This window comes from Oncorhynchus keta, chromosome 26, assembly GCF_023373465.1.
Source record: "Oncorhynchus keta strain PuntledgeMale-10-30-2019 chromosome 26, Oket_V2, whole genome shotgun sequence".
NCBI classification, from domain to species: Eukaryota; Metazoa; Chordata; class Actinopteri; order Salmoniformes; family Salmonidae; genus Oncorhynchus; species Oncorhynchus keta.
In genome coordinates this window covers 36,726,139-36,742,703 of record NC_068446.1, presented here as the reverse complement: position 1 = coordinate 36,742,703, position 16,565 = coordinate 36,726,139, and the positions used below count along the sequence as shown (strand labels likewise).

Sequence of the window (16,565 nt, the reverse complement as noted above, 5' to 3'; positions counted from 1 at the left end):
TCTTGTAGCGGATGCGAGCTTCAACTGGAAGCCAGTGGAGAGAGTGGAGGAGCGGGGTGACGTGAGAGAACTTGGGAAGGTTGAACACCAGACGGGCTGCGGCGTTCTGGATGAGTTGTAGGGGTTTAATGGCACAGGCAGGGAGCCCAGCCAACAGCGAGTTGCAGTAATCCAGACGGGAGATGACAAGTGCCTGGATTAGGACCTGCGCCGCTTCCTGTGTGAGGCAGGGTCGTACTCTGCGGATGTTGTAGAGCATGAACCTACAGGAACGGGCCACCGCCTTGATGTTAGTTGAGAACGACAGGGTGTGGTCCAGGATCACGCCAAGGTTCTTAGCGCTCTGGGAGGAGGACACAATGGAGTTGTCAACCGTGATGGCGAGATCATGGAACGGGCAGTCCTTCCCCGGGAGGAAGAGCAGCTCCGTCTTGCCGAGGTTCAGCTTGAGGTGGTGATCCGTCATCCACACTGATATGTCTGCCAGACATGCAGAGATGCGATTCGCCACCTGGTCATCAGAAGGGGGAAAGGAGAAGATTAATTGTGTGTCGTCTGCATAGCAATGATAGGAGAGACCATGTGAGGTTATGACAGAGCCAAGTGACTTGGTGTATAGCGAGAATAGGAGAGGGCCTAGAACAGAGCCCTGGGGGACACCAGTGGTGAGAGCGCGTGGTGAGGAGACAGATTCTCGCCACGCCACCTGGTAGGAGTGACCTGTCAGGTAGGACGCAATCCAAGCGTGGGCCGCGCCGGATATGCCCAACTCGGTGAGGGTGGAGAGGAAGATCTGACTGATGGTTCACAGTATCGAAGGCAGCCGATAGGTCTAGAAGGATGAGAGCAGAGGAGAGAGAGTTAGCTTTAGCAGTGCGGAGCGCCTCCATGATACAGAGAAGAGCAGTCTCAGTTGAATGACTAGTCTTGAAACCTGACTGATTTGGATCAAGAAGGGCATTCTGAGAGAGATAGCGGGAGAGCTGGCCAAGGACGGCACGTTCAAGAGTTTTGGAGAGAAAAGAAAGAAGGGATACTGGTCTGTAGTTGTTGACATCGGAGGGATCGAGTGTAGGTTTTTTCAGAAGGGGTGCAACTCTCGCTCTCTTGAAGACGGAAGGGACGTAGCCAGCGGTCAGGGATGAGTTGATGAGCGAGGTGAGGTAAGGGAGAAGGTCTCCGGAAATGGTCTGGAGAAGAGAGGAGGGGATAGGGTCAAGCGGGCAGGTTGTTGGGCGGCCGGCCGTCACAAGACGCGAGATTTCATCTGGAGAGAGAGGGGAGAAAGAGGTCAGAGCACAGGGTAGGGCAGTGTGAGCAGAACCAGCGGTGTCGTTTGACTTAGCAAACGAGGATCGGATGTCGTCGACCTTCTTTTCAAAATGGTTGATGAAGTCATCTGCAGAGAGGGAGGAGGGGGGGGGGGAGGAGGATTCAGGAGGGAGGAGAAGGTGGCAAAGAGCTTCCTAGGGTTAGAGGCAGATGCTTGGAATTTAGAGTGGTAGAAAGTGGCTTTAGCAGCAGAGACAGAGGAGGAAAATGTAGAGAGGAGGGAGTGAAAGGATGCCAGGTCCGCAGGGAGGCGAGTTTTCCTCCATTTCCGCTCGGCTGCCCGGAGCCCTGTTCTGTGAGCTCGCAATGAGTCGTCGAGCCACGGAGCGGGAGGGGAGGACCGAGCCGGCCTGGAGGATAGGGGACATAGAGAGTCAAAGGATGCAGAAAGGGAGGAGAGGAGGGTTGAGGAGGCAGAATCAGGAGATAGGTTGGAGAAGGTTTGAGCAGAGGGAAGAGATGATGAGTAGCGGGGGAGAGAGAGCGAAGGTTGGGACGGCGCGATACCATCCGAGTAGGGGCAGTGTGGGAAGTGTTGGATGAGAGCGAGAGGGAAAAGGATACAAGGTAGTGGTCGGAGACTTGGAGGGGAGTTGCAATGAGGTTAGTGGAAGAACAGCATCTAGTAAAGATGAGGTCGAGCGTATTGCCTGCCTTGTGAGTAGGGGGGAGGTGAGAGGGTGAGGTCAAAAGAGGAGAGGAGTGGAAAGAAGGAGGCAGAGAGGAATGAGTCAAAGGTAAGACGTGGGGAGGTTAAAGTCGCCCAGAACTGTGAGAGGTGAGCCGTCCTCAGGAAAGGAGCTTATCAAGGCATCAAGCTCATTGATGAACTCTCCGAGGGGACCTGGAGGGCGATAAATGATAAGGATGTTAAGCTTGAAAGGGCTGGTAACTGTGACAACATGGAATTCAAAGGAGGCGATAGACAGATGGGTAAGGGGAGAAAGAGAGAATGACCACTTGGGAGAGATGAGGATCCCGGTGCCACCACCCCGCTGACCAGAAGCTCTCGGGGTGTGCGAGAACACGTGGGCGGACGAAGAGAGAGCAGTAGGAGTAGCAGTGTTATCTGTGGTGATCCATGTTTCCGTCAGTGCCAAGAAGTCGAGGGACTGGAGGGAGGCATAGGCTGAGATGAACTCTGCCTTGTTGGCCGCAGATCGGCAGTTCCAGAGGCTACCGGAGACCTGGAACTCCACGTGGGTCGTGCGCGCTGGGACCACCAGATTAGGGTGGCCGCGGCCACGCGGTGTGGAGCGTTTGTATGGTCTGTGCAGAGAGGAGAGAACAGGGATAGACAGACACATAGTTGACAGGCTACAGAAGAGGCTACGCTAATGCAAGGAGATTGGAATGACAAGTGGACTACACGTCTCGAATGTTCAGAAAGTTAAGCTTACGTAGCAAGAATCTTATTGACTAAAATGATTAAAATGATACAGTACTGCTGAAGTAGGCTAGCTGGCAGTGGCTGCGTTGTTGACTTTGTAGGCTAGCTGGCAGTGGCTGCGTTGTTGACACTACACTAATCAAGTCGTTCCATTGAGTGTAATAGTTTCTACAGTGCTGCTATTCGGGGCTAGCTGGCTAGCTAGCAGTGTTGATTACGTTACGTTGCGTTAAAGAACGACAATAGCTGGCTAGCTAACCTAGAAAATCGCTCTAGACTACACAATTATCTTTGATACAAAGACGGCTATGTAGCTAGCTACGATCAAACAAATCAAACCGTTGTGCTGTAATGAAATGAAATTAAAATGTGATACTACCTGTGGAGCGAAGCGGAATGCGACCGGGTTGTTGAGTGGGAAGTTCTATTCGGAAGACGTTGGCTAGCTGTTTGCTAGCTAGCAGTGTCTCCTACGTTAAGGACGACAAATAGCTGGCTAGCTAACCTCGGTAAATTAAGATAATCACTCTAAGACTACACACTCTAAACTACACAATTATCTTGGATACGAAGACAGCAAAGACAACTATGTAGCTAGCTAACACTACACTAATCAAGTTGTTCAGTTGAGTGTAATAGTTTCTACAGTGCTGCTATTCGGTAGACGGTGGACGTTTGCTAGCTGGCTAGCTGCTGGGCAGATAGCAGTGTAGACTACGTTAGGACGACGAAATACGATAATTACGCAATTATCTTTGATACAAAGACGGCTATGTAGCTAGCTAAGAAGAAATTGCTAAGATTAGACAAATCAAACCGTTGTACTATAATGAAATGTAATGAAATGTAATGAAAAGTTATACTACCTGCGGACCGAACTGTGTTTTGATCTCTTGTAATTGTAATGAAATTCAGACATGGTCTACACATTTCATAGTAAAAAAAATCTAAACTGAAAACCTCTGTGTCTCCTTCACTGTGCCATAGATGCCAGCCCTGTGTTCAACCTGAAGTGTGACTCTCCTAATGACCCCAAGGTGATCCTGTCCTGGACCAAACCCAAAGGTCTGAACCAGGGCTTCCAGATCACTGCTTATGAAACCAACCGACCCCCCCAGGACCAGGTGAGTACAGTAAATACTGGTCACAAAATAAAAACAAATATTGATTGAATACATTTATGATTGGCTGATTTATTGATTGATTAATTAAATTAATTAATTATTGATTTCATTAATAATTTAATGATTTATTGATTGGTTTAGGCACACTATAACACTAGTGGTGACTGTACGCCAGCCTGTGGCCACACAGTCTCTGACCTTAAGCACAATACAGACTACACCCTGACTGTAACCACACTGGGCTGTGGGAGTTCCAGCACCATCCAAACCCTCACCTGCAAGACTGGCGTTAATGGTATGTGAGAAAAACAATTGCAATGTCGTCTCAAATTTGATGGAATAGGATAGAATATGACAACATAATTACCCTCACAATTTGAAAATGTATGTTTTCACACAATGACGTTGACAGATATTAAAACTGTTCTGTCACGATAACTCTGTTCAACCAAAGTCCTGTGGAACTCCCTCAGGCCCTAGGTTGCTACACCTCTTTTACTGTACAAACCACCTGTATGTAATAAGTTTATAAAAGGATTCATAGTAATGTATTCATATAGGCACTTATAAGGCACTTTGACCTGTTATGAATGCTTATAGCAGATCTTATAATATGCTATAGGGTCATAAAAGGCATTATGAAGGTTTCTGGAGTGTATCACAAGGCGTCCTCTTACCTTTTTTTCTCTTCCTTCTTCTCTGTAGCTGTCATCGGTGTGGCTGTCGGGGTAACGATTGGAGTTTTTGCCATCCTCTTCATCATCACCATTGCCTTAGTCATCCACTGGAGGAGGTGAGCGATCATCATCATCACTCGATATAATAGATGTTTTTGGAAGGTCATATGATTTTTGTGTGCTTTTGTTGTTACAGACAACCCAAGAAAGACACTTCAGACATCCAGATTCACTCCATGAGGTGATTTCTTCGGATCTTTCACTTGTTTCTGTCTCAGTTTGGAAGTTAATGAAACTGTAATTCTGTAATTGCAAAATAAGACGATATTTGTCAGTTTTTCTTTAACTGCTAACATAACTCTCTTTTAATTTCTCTCTCTTTATTTCCAGAGCTAAAGTGTGAGTATTAACTCTTATGGTAACAGTACACTATTGAATGATGCAGCACTGTCGCTTGGTGTCACACGTGTTTGTGTTAATGCTTGTCTCCTGTGTCTCTATGAGCAGAAGCGTGGCCGTGAGGGTGGAGGACTACGAGGCTTATTACAAGAGGCAGAAAGCAGACTCCAACTGTGGTTTCGCCGAGGAGTTTGAGGTAAAACATAAAGCTATTTATTCAATCATACACATGATATAGATATTCCATCAGGCAGCAGTTCCATCAGGCAGATTTTCTGTATTCGGTAAATATTCCTGTGCTTGCTTGTTCGCTACTGATGCCTGGTGGCCTAATGTCTCCCTCTCCTTCTAGGACCTGAAGCCAGTGGGAACAGCCCAAGCTACAACCAGTGCTTCGGCCATGGAGAACAAGTCTAAGAACCGCTACAACAACGTGATTCCCTGTGAGTCTACCATAACCCCTGACCCTTGACCCCTGTCCTCCTGCCACAGCTACCATTGCTTATCATTTCAAATCCTCCATCCTCATTGTCGAACAGACTAACTAACTCCTTTGTTTATTCAATAGCTCAGAGTTTGACTATAGGCTACATGTGCACCACAAAGTCAGAAAAGGGCCCAAATGATTAGCGTGAGGCACATGGGCTACTAACAGCTTACTACACAATATACACTTTGTAACATTATTACTTTCTTAGCTACAGTATACATATCTCCTTGGTATATTAGCAGCATACAATACATTTCTGGACTTACGTCTTTGTGCTGTGCTCACTTTCTTCTAAACCACTCATTGTTGAATTTGCAATTTCCAACTTGTTGTGTAATGTTTATATCCAATAGCCGATAAGCACAGATACATTTTATCTATAATTTATCTTCATTATTTCTCTTCATATGACAAGGATTTGCCAGTAGATTGTCGACTTGATTCATGATCATGACCGTTAGCTAAGATTTTCAAAGTATGTTGACATGATCAGTCCAATCAAAGCTACTGTACATATAACGTGATTTGACGTCATTTTATCTGTGGCCAATAACCTTGAGCCGTCTTGGATGGGCACTTATAATGTAACTGTACGTCAGAAGCTAAAGGGCTAGAATTTTCGAGGTCTCACCTTACACTTCGCGGTGACGTAGTGTCCCCATGAGTGACAGAACACGGAGCCAATTACAGCGCAACGCTCCTGTATTTTCTGCTGGCTTGCCCCACCACCACAGAAAGGACTGAGCTTGGCTGGAACACCAGCATTTTGGAGCTGCAATACTCAAAAAAAGAAAAAAAAGACCATGTTTGTATGCAGTTTTATTAACGCAATGATATACATATTTTTACATTGTTTGCAAACTAATATGTGACACGTATTAATGCCAAAATAACATGCAAAACAGCCAAGCCTGTTAAATGTGGGGCTCAAACATGTGGGGCTCTGCATGAAAGGTTGTCACTTGGGCAGAGTGACAGGAATTGTCTTTCATTTCTATCGTTCCTCATTCCTCCTCTTTCCCACATCCCAGATGAATCCTCTAGAGTGAAACTGTCCATCCATGGGAGTCCATTCGACGACTACATCAATTCTAACTACATCCCGGTAAATACTGACCTGTCATCATCATCTTCATCATAATCAGCTTTCTCCGACACTCTACGTTTCAGCTCTGCTCTGGGGTTATTTCACAAATATGATCGATATAGCTAGATAACTTCAATTAAGACTCAGTTATAGGTCTTCATTGTCAGGTTATAGCTAGAGTTAGTAGTATTGAGTCAGTTACATCACATCCATCTCACATTAACCAGGAGATACAGACAAGTATGAAAAGGTTTAGGAAAGTTAGATGGTGATTGTAGTAGATGCTTACGTACTGGGTCAATATGTGTCCTTTGCCAGGGTTACAACTCCAGGAAGGAGTTTATTGCGGCCCAAGGTCCGTTGCCCGTCACCGTCAATGAGTTCTGGAGGATGATCTGGGAGAAGAACGTCCAGACTCTGGTCATGCTGACACGCTGTAATGAACAGGGACGAGTGAGTGCATACACACATATATACATGTGTGCGCACACACACACTCAGACACACAGATATACGTGTGTGCGCACACACACACACACGAGACAGCACACTTAACAGATGCAAGGCCAGCTCGGTCTCGACTCTTCAGTCGGCCAGCTCAAGCAGGTTGTTGTTCAAAAGATGGTGACCAAAATGATCATATTTCCAGAAACAGAGAACCCCAAATAATCATATTTCCAGAAACAGAGAACCCCAAATAATCATATTTCCAGAAACAGAGAACCCCAAATGATCATATTTCCAGAAACAGAGAACCCCAAATAATCATATTTACAGAAACAGAGAACCCCAAATAATCATATTTACAGAAACAGAGAACCCCAAATAATCATATTTACAGAAACAGAGAACCCCAAATAATCATATTTCCAGAAACGGAGAACCCCAAATAATCATATTGATAGAAAAATCCCAAATTTATCAGGACTCAGGATATGACACAGATGCAGACACGGGAGGCAGATAGTACAGTTCTCAGATCATTTATTAAAAACACGGGGCAGGAAAAGTACAAGTCAAGGGCAGGCAGAGGTTCGTGATCAGGTCAGAGTCACGCAGGTACAGGACGGCAGACACGCTCGGGGTCCGGGCAGACAGAGGTTCGTGATCAGGTCAGAGTCAGGCAGGTACAGGACGGCAGACACGCTCGAGGTCCGGGCAGACAGAGGTTCGTGATCAGGTCAGGGTCAGGCAGGTACAGGACGGCAGACACGCTCGGGGTCCGGGCAGGCAGAGGTTCGTGATCAGGTCAGAGTCAGGCAGGTACAGGACGGCAGACAGGCTCGAGGTCCGGGCAGACAGAGGTTCGTGATCAGGTCAGAGTCAGGCAGGTACAGGACGGCAGACAGGCTCGAGGTCCGGGCAGACAGAGGTTCGTGATCAGGTCAGAGTCAGGCAGGTACAGGACGGCAGACAGGCTCGAGGTCCGGGCAGACAGAGGTTCGTGATCAGGTCAGAGTCAGGCAGGTACAGGACAGGCAGACAGGCTCAGGGGTCCGGGCAGGCAGAGGTTCGTGATCAGGTCAGAGTCAGGCAGGTACAGGACGGCAGACAGGCTCGAGGTCCGGGCAGACAGAGGTTCGTGTGATCAGGTCAGAGTCAGGCAGGTACAGGACGGCAGACAGGCTCGAGGTCCGGGCAGACAGAGGTTCGTGATCAGGTCAGAGTCAGGCAGGTACAGGACGGCAGACAGGCTCGAGGTCAGGATCAGGGCAGTCCGGGCAGACAGAGGTTCGTGATCAGGTCAGAGTCAGGCAGGTACAGGACGGCAGACAGGCTCGGGGTCCGGGCAGGCAGAGGTTCGTGATCAGGTCAGAGTCAGGCAGGTACAGGACGGCAGACAGGCTCGAGGTCCGGGCAGACAGAGGTTCGTGATCAGGTCAGAGTCAGGCAGGTACAGGACGGCAGACAGGCTCGAGGTCCGGGCAGACAGAGGTTCGTGATCAGGTCAGAGTCAGGCAGGTACAGGACGGCAGACAGGCTCGAGGTCCGGGCAGGCAGAGGTTCGTGATCAGGTCAGAGTCAGGCAGGTACAGGACGGCAGACAGGCTCGAGGTCCGGGCAGACAGAGGTTCGTGATCAGGTCAGAGTCAGGCAGGTACAGGACGGCAGACAGGCTCGAGGTCCGGGCAGACAGAGGTTCGTGATCAGGTCAGAGTCAGGCAGGTACAGGACGGCAGACAGGCTCGAGGTCCGGGCAGACAGAGGTTCGTGATCAGGTCAGAGTCAGGCAGGTACAGGACGGCAGACAGGCTCGAGGTCCGGGCAGACAGAGGTTCGTGATCAGGTCAGAGTCAGGCAGGTACAGGACGGCAGACAGGCTCGAGGTCCGGGCAGACAGAGGTTCGTGATCAGGTCAGAGTCAGGCAGGTACAGGACGGCAGACAGGCTCGAGGTCCGGGCAGACAGAGGTTCGTGATCAGGTCAGAGTCAGGCAGGTACAGGACGGCAGACAGGCTCGAGGTCCGGGCAGACAGAGGTTTGTGATCAGGTCAGAGTCAGGCAGGTACAGGACGGCAGACAGGCTCGGGGTCCGGGCAGGCAGAGGTTTGTGATCAGGTCAGAGTCAGGCAGGTACAGGACGGCAGACAGGCTCGAGGTCCGGGCAGACAGAGGTTCGTGATCAGGTCAGAGTCAGGCAGGTACAGGACGGCAGACACGCTCGGGGTCCGGGCAGGCAGAGGTTTGTGATCAGGTCAGAGTCAGGCAGGTACAGGACAGCAGACACGCTCGAGGTCCGGGCAGACAGAGGTTCGTGATCAGGTCAGAGTCAGGCAGGTACAGGACAGCAGACAGGCTCGAGGTCCGGGCAGGCAGAGGTTCGTGATCAGGTCAGAGTCAGGCAGGTACAGGACGGCAGACACGCTCGGGGTCCGGGCAGGCAGAGGTTTGTGATCAGGTCAGAGTCAGGCAGGTACAGGACAGCAGACACGCTCGAGGTCCGGGCAGACAGAGGTTCGTGATCAGGTCAGAGTCAGGCAGGTACAGGACGGCAGACAGGCTCGGGGTCCGGGCAGGCAGAGGTTTGTGATCAGGTCAGAGTCAGGCAGGTACAGGACAGCAGACAGGCTCAGGCGAGGTCCGGGCAGACAGAGGTTTGTGATCAGGTCAGAGTCAGGCAGGTACAGGACAGCAGACAGGCTCGAGGTCCGACAGGCAGGCAGAGGTTCGTGATCAGGTCAGAGTCAGGCAGGTACAGGACGGCAGACAGGCTCGAGGTCCGGACAGGCAGAGGTTTGTGATCAGGTCAGAGTCAGGCAGGTACAGGACGGCAGACAGGCTCGAGGTCCGGGCAGGCAGAGGTTCGTGATCAGGTCAGAGTCAGGCAGGTACAGGACGGCAGACAGGCTCGAGGTCCGGACAGGCAGAGGTTCGTGATCAGGTCAGAGTCAGGCAGGTACAGGACGGCAGACAGGCTCGAGGTCCGGGCAGGCAGAGGTTTGTGATCAGGTCAGAGTCAGGCAGGTACAGGACAGCAGACAGGCTCGAGGTCCGGGCAGGCAGAGGTTCGTGATCAGGTCAGAGTCAGGCAGGTACAGGACGGCAGACAGGCTCGAGGTCCGGACAGGCAGAGGTTTGTGATCAGGTCAGAGTCAGGCAGGTACAGGACGGCAGACAGGCTCGAGGTCCGGGCAGGCAGAGGTTCGTGATCAGGTCAGAGTCAGGCAGGTACAGGACGGCAGACAGGCTCGAGGTCCGGACAGGCAGAGGTTTGTGATCAGGTCAGAGTCAGGCAGGTACAGGACAGCAGACAGGCTCGAGGTCCGGGCAGGCAGAGGTTCGTGATCAGGTCAGAGTCAGGCAGGTACAGGACGGCAGACAGGCTCGAGGTCCGGACAGACAGAGGTTCGTGATCAGGTCAGAGTCAGGCAGGTACAGGGGTCCGGCAGACAGGCTCAGGAGGTCCGGGCAGCAGGCAGAGGTTCGTGATCAGGTCAGAGTCAGGCAGGTACAGGACGGCAGACAGGCTCGAGGTCCGGGCAGACAGAGGTTCGTGATCAGGTCAGAGTCAGGCAGGTACAGGACGGCAGACAGGCTCGAGGTCCGGGCAGACAGAGGTTCGTGATCAGGTCAGAGTCAGGCAGGTACAGGACGGCAGACAGGCTCGAGGTCCGGGCAGACAGAGGTTCGTGATCAGGTCAGAGTCAGGCAGGTACAGGACGGCAGACAGGCTCGAGGTCCGGGCAGACAGAGGTTTGTGATCAGGTCAGAGTCAGGCAGGTACAGGACGGCAGACAGGCTCGAGGTCCGGGCAGGCAGAGGTTCGTGATCAGGTCAGAGTCAGGCAGGTACAGGACAGCAGACAGGCTCGAGGTCCGGGCAGACAGAGGTTTGTGATCAGGTCAGAGTCAGGCAGGTACAGGACGGCAGACAGGCTCGAGGTCCGGGCAGACAGAGGTTTGTGATCAGGTCAGAGTCAGGCAGGTACAGGACGGCAGACAGGCTCGAGGTCCGGGCAGACAGAGGTTTGTGATCAGGTCAGAGTCAGGCAGGTACAGGACAGCAGACAGGCTCGGGGTCCGGGCAGGCAGAGGTTCGTGATCAGGTCAGAGTCAGGCAGGTACAGGACGGCAGACAGGCTCGAGGTCCGGGCAGACAGAGGTTTGTGATCAGGTCAGAGTCAGGCAGGTACAGGACGGCAGACAGGCTCGAGGTCCGGGCAGACAGAGGTTTGTGATCAGGTCAGAGTCAGGCAGGTACAGGACAGCAGACAGGCTCGGGGTCCGGGCAGACAGAGGTTCGTGATCAGGTCAGAGTCAGGCAGGTACAGGACGGCAGACAGGCTCGAGGTCCGGGCAGAGGTTCGTGATCCAGAGTCAGGCAGGTACAGGACGGCAGAGGTCCGGGCAGACAGAGGTTTGTGATCAGGTCAGAGTCAGGCAGGTACAGGACAGCAGACAGGCTCGAGGTCCGGGCAGACAGAGGTTTGTGATCAGGTCAGAGTCAGGCAGGTACAGGACAGCAGACAGGCTCGGGGTCCGGGCAGGCAGAGGTTCGTGATCAGGTCAGAGTCAGGCAGGTACAGGACGGCAGACAGGCTCGAGGTCCGGGCAGACAGAGGTTTGTGATCAGGTCAGAGTCAGGCAGGTACAGGACGGCAGACAGGCTCGAGGTCCGGGCAGACAGAGGTTTGTGATCAGGTCAGAGTCAGGCAGGTACAGGACAGCAGACAGGCTCGGGGTCCGGGCAGACAGAGGTTCGTGATCAGGTCAGAGTCAGGCAGGTACAGGACGGCAGACAGGCTCGAGGTCCGGGCAGACAGAGGTTTGTGATCAGGTCAGAGTCAGGCAGGTACAGGACAGCAGACAGGCTCGAGGTCCGGGCAGGCAGAGGTTCGTGATCAGGTCAGAGTCAGGCAGGTACAGGACAGCAGACAGGCTCGAGGTCCGGGCAGGCAGAGGTTCGTGATCAGGTCAGAGTCAGGCAGGTACAGGACGGCAGACAGGCTCGAGGTCCGGGCAGGCAGAGGTTCGTGATCAGGTCAGAGTCAGGCAGGTACAGGACGGCAGACAGGCTCGAGGTCCGGACAGGAAGAATGGTCAGAACCGGGAAAAACTAGGAAACAATAAGGCGGGAAAGACCACAGGTAAGACTTTTGTGTGAAAAGTGCAAATCAATCCCAGAACAACAGCAAAGGACCCTTGTGAAGATGCTGGAGGAAACGGGTACAAAAGTATCTATATCCACAGTAAAATGAGTCCTATATCGACATAACCTGAAAGGCCGCTCAGCAAGGAAGAAGCCACTGCTCCAAAACCGCCATAAAAAGCCAGACTACGGTTTGCAACTGCACATGGGGACAAAGGTACTTTTTGGAGAAATGTCCTCTGGTCTGATAAAACAAAAATAGAACTGTTTGGCCATAAATGACCATCGTTATGTTTGGAGGAAAACAGGGGAGGCTTGCAAGCCGAAGAACACCATCCCAACCGTGAAGCACGAGGGTGGCAGCATCATGTTGTGGGGGTGCTTTGCTGCAGGAGGGACTGGTGCATCATGAGGTAGGAAAATGATGTGGCTATATTGAAGCAACATCTCAAGACATCAGACAGGAAGTTAAAGCTTGGTCACAAATTGGTCTTCCAAATGGACAATGACCCCAAGCATACTTCCAAAGTTGTGGCAAAATGGCTTAAGGACAACAAAGTCAAGGTATTGGAGTGGCCATCACAAAGCCCTGACCTCAATCCTATAGAAAATGTGTGGGCAAGAACTGAGAAAGCATGTGTGAGCAAGGAGGCCTACAAACCTGACTCAGTTACACGAGCTCTGTCAGGAGGAATGGACCAAAATTCACCCAACTTATTGTGGGAAGCTTATGGAAGACTACCCGAAACATTTGACCCAAGTTAAACAATTAAAAGGCAATGCTACCAAATACTAATTGAGTGTATATAAACTTCTGACCCACTGGGAATGTGATGAAAGAAATAAAAGCTGAAATAAATCATTCTCTCTACTATTATTCTGACATTTCAGTGGTGATCCTAACCGACCTAAGACAGGGAATTTAACGAGAATTAAATGTCAGGAATTGTAAAAGTTTACATGTATTTGGCTAAGGTGTATGTGAACTTCTGACTTCAACTGTATATACAGAAACAGAAAACCAAAATGATCATATTTACAGAAACAGAAAACCCAAAAGGCAGACCGGCAGGTAGTCTAGTGTTTAGAGTGTTGGGCCTGTAACTGAAAGTTTGCTAGATTGAATCCCCGAGCTGACAAGGTAAACATCTGTTGTGCTTCCCCTGAACAAGGCAGGTAACCCACTGTTTCTAGGTCATCATTGTAAATAAGAATTTGTTCTTAACTGACTTGCCTAGGTAAATAAAATAAAGTAAAAAACACTACTCTAGTTCACCTGATTCCACTTATTGACTTATGCACGAGCCCTTGAATCAGGTGTAGTATTGTGAATTGTCTGGAGTTCCCAGAGGAGAGGTTTGAGAAGGACTACACTAAGCTACCCCAATTAATAACTCACACACCCACCTCTCTTCTCTAAGGTGAAATGTGAGAAATACTGGCCATCTGAGACCAAGCACTTTCAGAATATCACTGTGACAACAACCTCTGAGATCCCCCTAGAAGACTGGACCATCAGGGATTTTGATGTAAAAAATGTAAGTTCCTGTGCTAATGAGTGAAACAAATATTACTGATGTTTTCCTCTTCAGCTACTTAGTGGGTAAAACATGGCTCTGGGAAAAACGATCCCTTTCCTATAAACAAAAGACGGTCGCTGTATTTATGTTTGGCTGACAGGTGAGGACAGCAGAGACACGCTCGGTGCGTCACTTCCACTTCACAGCCTGGCCGGACCACGGCGTCCCCGAGACCACAGAGCTGCTCATCAACTTCAGACACCTGGTCCGAGAGCACATGGACCAGTACTCACGCCACTCCCCCACCGTCGTCCACTGCAGGTAAACATACAGTTTCTCACAGTTAACTTCAACAAGTGTTATTGTCTTGAACAGTACATTAACATGACTTCTTTCTCATCTCTCTCCCTCTTTCTCTTTCTATCTCTCTCCCCTCAGTGCGGGTGTGGGTCGTACAGGTACCTTCATAGCCATCGACCGGCTGATCTTCCAGATAGAGAGGGACAGTATGGTGGACGTGTACGGCACAATCCACGACCTGCGCATGCACCGGCCCCTCATGGTTCAGACCGAGGTCACTGTTCTACTTTTCACCATATTTGGGGGCTTACTGTACAATCCATCCCTGTGGTTAAAAGTAGAAGTTATCTTAATGGGTGCTTATGTGGTCTCTAGGTGAAATGTTTTGACATCTGAATGGTCAGCTTGCTTCATCATATTGAACTATGTTGTGTTACTGTCTTACAGGACCAGTATTTGTTCCTAAACCAGTGTGCCATAGACATAATCCGATCCAGAACTGGAACCAACGTGGACTTGATCTACCAGAACACGGCTGCACTCACCATCTATGAGAACGTAGAACCCAGGAAAGATACAGCTAAGAATGGCTACCATAACACATAGGCCTCACGTCCACTGCTCTGTCTCTCACATCCTCCCGTCTCAGTCAGACAGGCCTGTAGAGAAGGGTTTAGAAAAGGGATTGTTCACTCTCACTGATCATGTTGCCTTACACTGTAGTTTTTTAACATTTTTGTTTAAATCAAACTGGTTTTCTAGTATTTATTTGGTCACGTTTTATGATAGTGGGAAAAATAACATGGAAGATAACGGTTTGTTGAGAGGAACGGAGGCACACATTCCATCCAAAGACCAATAATGGAATGTACATCAAATTATATTTTAGAGAAGGTAGTCGTTCTTATATTTCCTTATTTGTATATTGCTGCTACTTCTGAATATCTGCTTAGTCTCTTCTTATGATTGTAATGCCAATGTTGTAAGAAATGATGTGTGGTTAAACTGAATGTGCCATACCTTTGTAATCCAAATTAAAGCTTTATATATTGATATAATAATGTAATGCAAAAAATGTAATACGAAACAACCTTCCCTCTCTTCCGTGCCCTCTTTAGCTTTAGGTATAGGATCAGCACCCAACATAACTGCCCTACGAAACAACCTCCCCTCTCTTCCGTGCCCTCTTTAGCTTTAGGTATAGGATCAGCACCCAACATAACTGCCCTACGAAACAACCTCCCCTCTCTTCCGTGCCCTCTTTAGCTTTAGGTATAGGATCAGCACCCAACATAACTGCCCTACGAAACAACCTCCCCTCTCTTCTGTGCCCTCTCGTCTCCAATAAGTGGTGTAATACATGTGTATTTTTAAGGATCCCCATTAGCTGCAGCCAAGGCAGAAACTACTCTTCCTGGGGCCCAGCAAAATGAAGTCAGTTATACCATTTTTAAAACATTACAATACATTCCTTTTTATGTGACAGGATAAGTACAATGCACTGTTTTAGAGGAAACGAGAACTACTCCTGACAATAGGCCTATGAATGTATTATTTAATATTAGATGTTCAAAGTCAAATGTTAACTTTTTACTACAGATCATTTTGATATCTAAACAAGTTTAAAATTAGGATTTTCGTGAGAACTTTTGTGCTTCCTACACCCTGTTCTGCATAATGCACCGGATGCATTTAGGTTTTTACACTGTAGCTTTTTCAATTCTCTTCTTGATGTTTTATTATGGTTGCTGTAAATATTCTTATGATCATGAGAAATGATTGCGAAACTGCTGTGAGATCCTGTGGTCCTCCTCCGCTGTTAAAACCCACTTTGTGCAATAGCAAATTTCCATTCACACGTCAGTCTGTAAACTCAGCTCCTCTCTCAGTAACTCGGAGGTTACACATTATGAACCGTCTCCCTACTGTTTGTTGTTTCCCTAATGTGTGTTCTATAGAAAGTGGTGCATGTAATGCTGTGCATACTGTCTATCTGTGATGCTTCTATCATAGAAGCAGGAAAACAGTTTTCCCATTTCCCCTTTTTCTAACTATGTGGTTATATATACTGTATGCATGGGCCCAGTCCAAAACCAACCTCTACTTCCTAAAGAACAGGATTTGTTAAATCAATGACGGTATTGGTTCTGCCTAGCTATCTACACAAGTGACCATAAAGGCCTAAGGGCTATGGATATAAGGGGTGTTTCTGGACATAGGTCATAGATTTACTGCTGTGATTGATGTAAAGCCACTATGCTGATATTGTTTTACTGTCTTTGTATCACAATGCACATTGCTTAAGTTCTTCAAAGCACTTATTTATATTGATCATATTACTCAGTGGAGCTCATAAGCAAAGCAGACTCCGCCAATAGTCTTCGTCAAGAGTTTTAGGATTTTTTTTACGATGCTGTGTGAGATACTATGTGATGCTTGCTGGTACAATGCAAATGAGGAAAAGGTGAATATTTTTGTATCCTTCCATTGGTCAATACTGTGATTAAACATGTTACACTTTTCTCTCTACAAGTGTCTAATGTGACCTTCTCTGTTTTACTATTTGGCCACCATGTCCATAGTGTTGATTGAGACAATGGCCCAAGACTTTGTTAAATTAGGCTACACTCACTGGGATAAAATACTTAATTGAAACA

At 48.9% G+C, this 16,565-nt stretch overlaps 2 protein-coding genes across 51 annotated transcripts in view; both read left to right on the top strand.

The window, feature by feature from the left end:
• LOC118359331 (receptor-type tyrosine-protein phosphatase eta-like) overlaps positions 1-4,866 on the top strand; it is a 104,217-nt gene extending 99,351 nt beyond the window's left edge. For all 50 annotated transcript variants that reach the window (XM_052480654.1, XM_052480639.1, XM_052480640.1 and 47 more), the window contains 4 exons: positions 3,710-3,846; positions 3,988-4,141; positions 4,552-4,639; positions 4,720-4,866. In XM_052480654.1, the coding sequence (XP_052336614.1) occupies positions 3,710-3,846; positions 3,988-4,141; positions 4,552-4,639; positions 4,720-4,768 (428 nt within the window). In that variant the 3' untranslated portion in view covers positions 4,769-4,866. The remainder of the gene's footprint in view (positions 1-3,709; positions 3,847-3,987; positions 4,142-4,551; positions 4,640-4,719) is intronic.
• Positions 4,867-4,947: 81 nt separating this feature from the next.
• On the top strand, positions 4,948-16,440 carry ptprjb.2 (protein tyrosine phosphatase receptor type Jb, tandem duplicate 2). Its single transcript, XM_035737836.2, has 8 exons — positions 4,948-5,118; positions 5,275-5,365; positions 6,444-6,517; positions 6,818-6,952; positions 13,510-13,626; positions 13,769-13,929; positions 14,047-14,182; positions 14,356-16,440. The coding sequence occupies exons 1-8, from the start codon at positions 4,960-4,962 to the stop codon at positions 14,512-14,514; spliced, it is 1,032 nt and encodes a 343-aa protein (XP_035593729.2). The 5' UTR covers positions 4,948-4,959; the 3' UTR covers positions 14,515-16,440.
• Positions 16,441-16,565: the final 125 nt, after the last annotated feature.

Bases quoted from the DNA above. Each gene is read 5' to 3' on its own strand.
- ptprjb.2 (XM_035737836.2), top strand. From the start codon at position 4,960: ATGATGCAGCACTGTCGCTTGGTGTCACACGTGTTTGTGTTAATGCTT. The intron at 13,627-13,768 runs GTAAGTTCCTGT...TTTGGCTGACAG, and splicing joins GGGATTTTGATGTAAAAAAT to GTGAGGACAGCAGAGACACG. The intron at 13,930-14,046 runs GTAAACATACAG...CTCTCCCCTCAG, and splicing joins CCCACCGTCGTCCACTGCAG to TGCGGGTGTGGGTCGTACAG.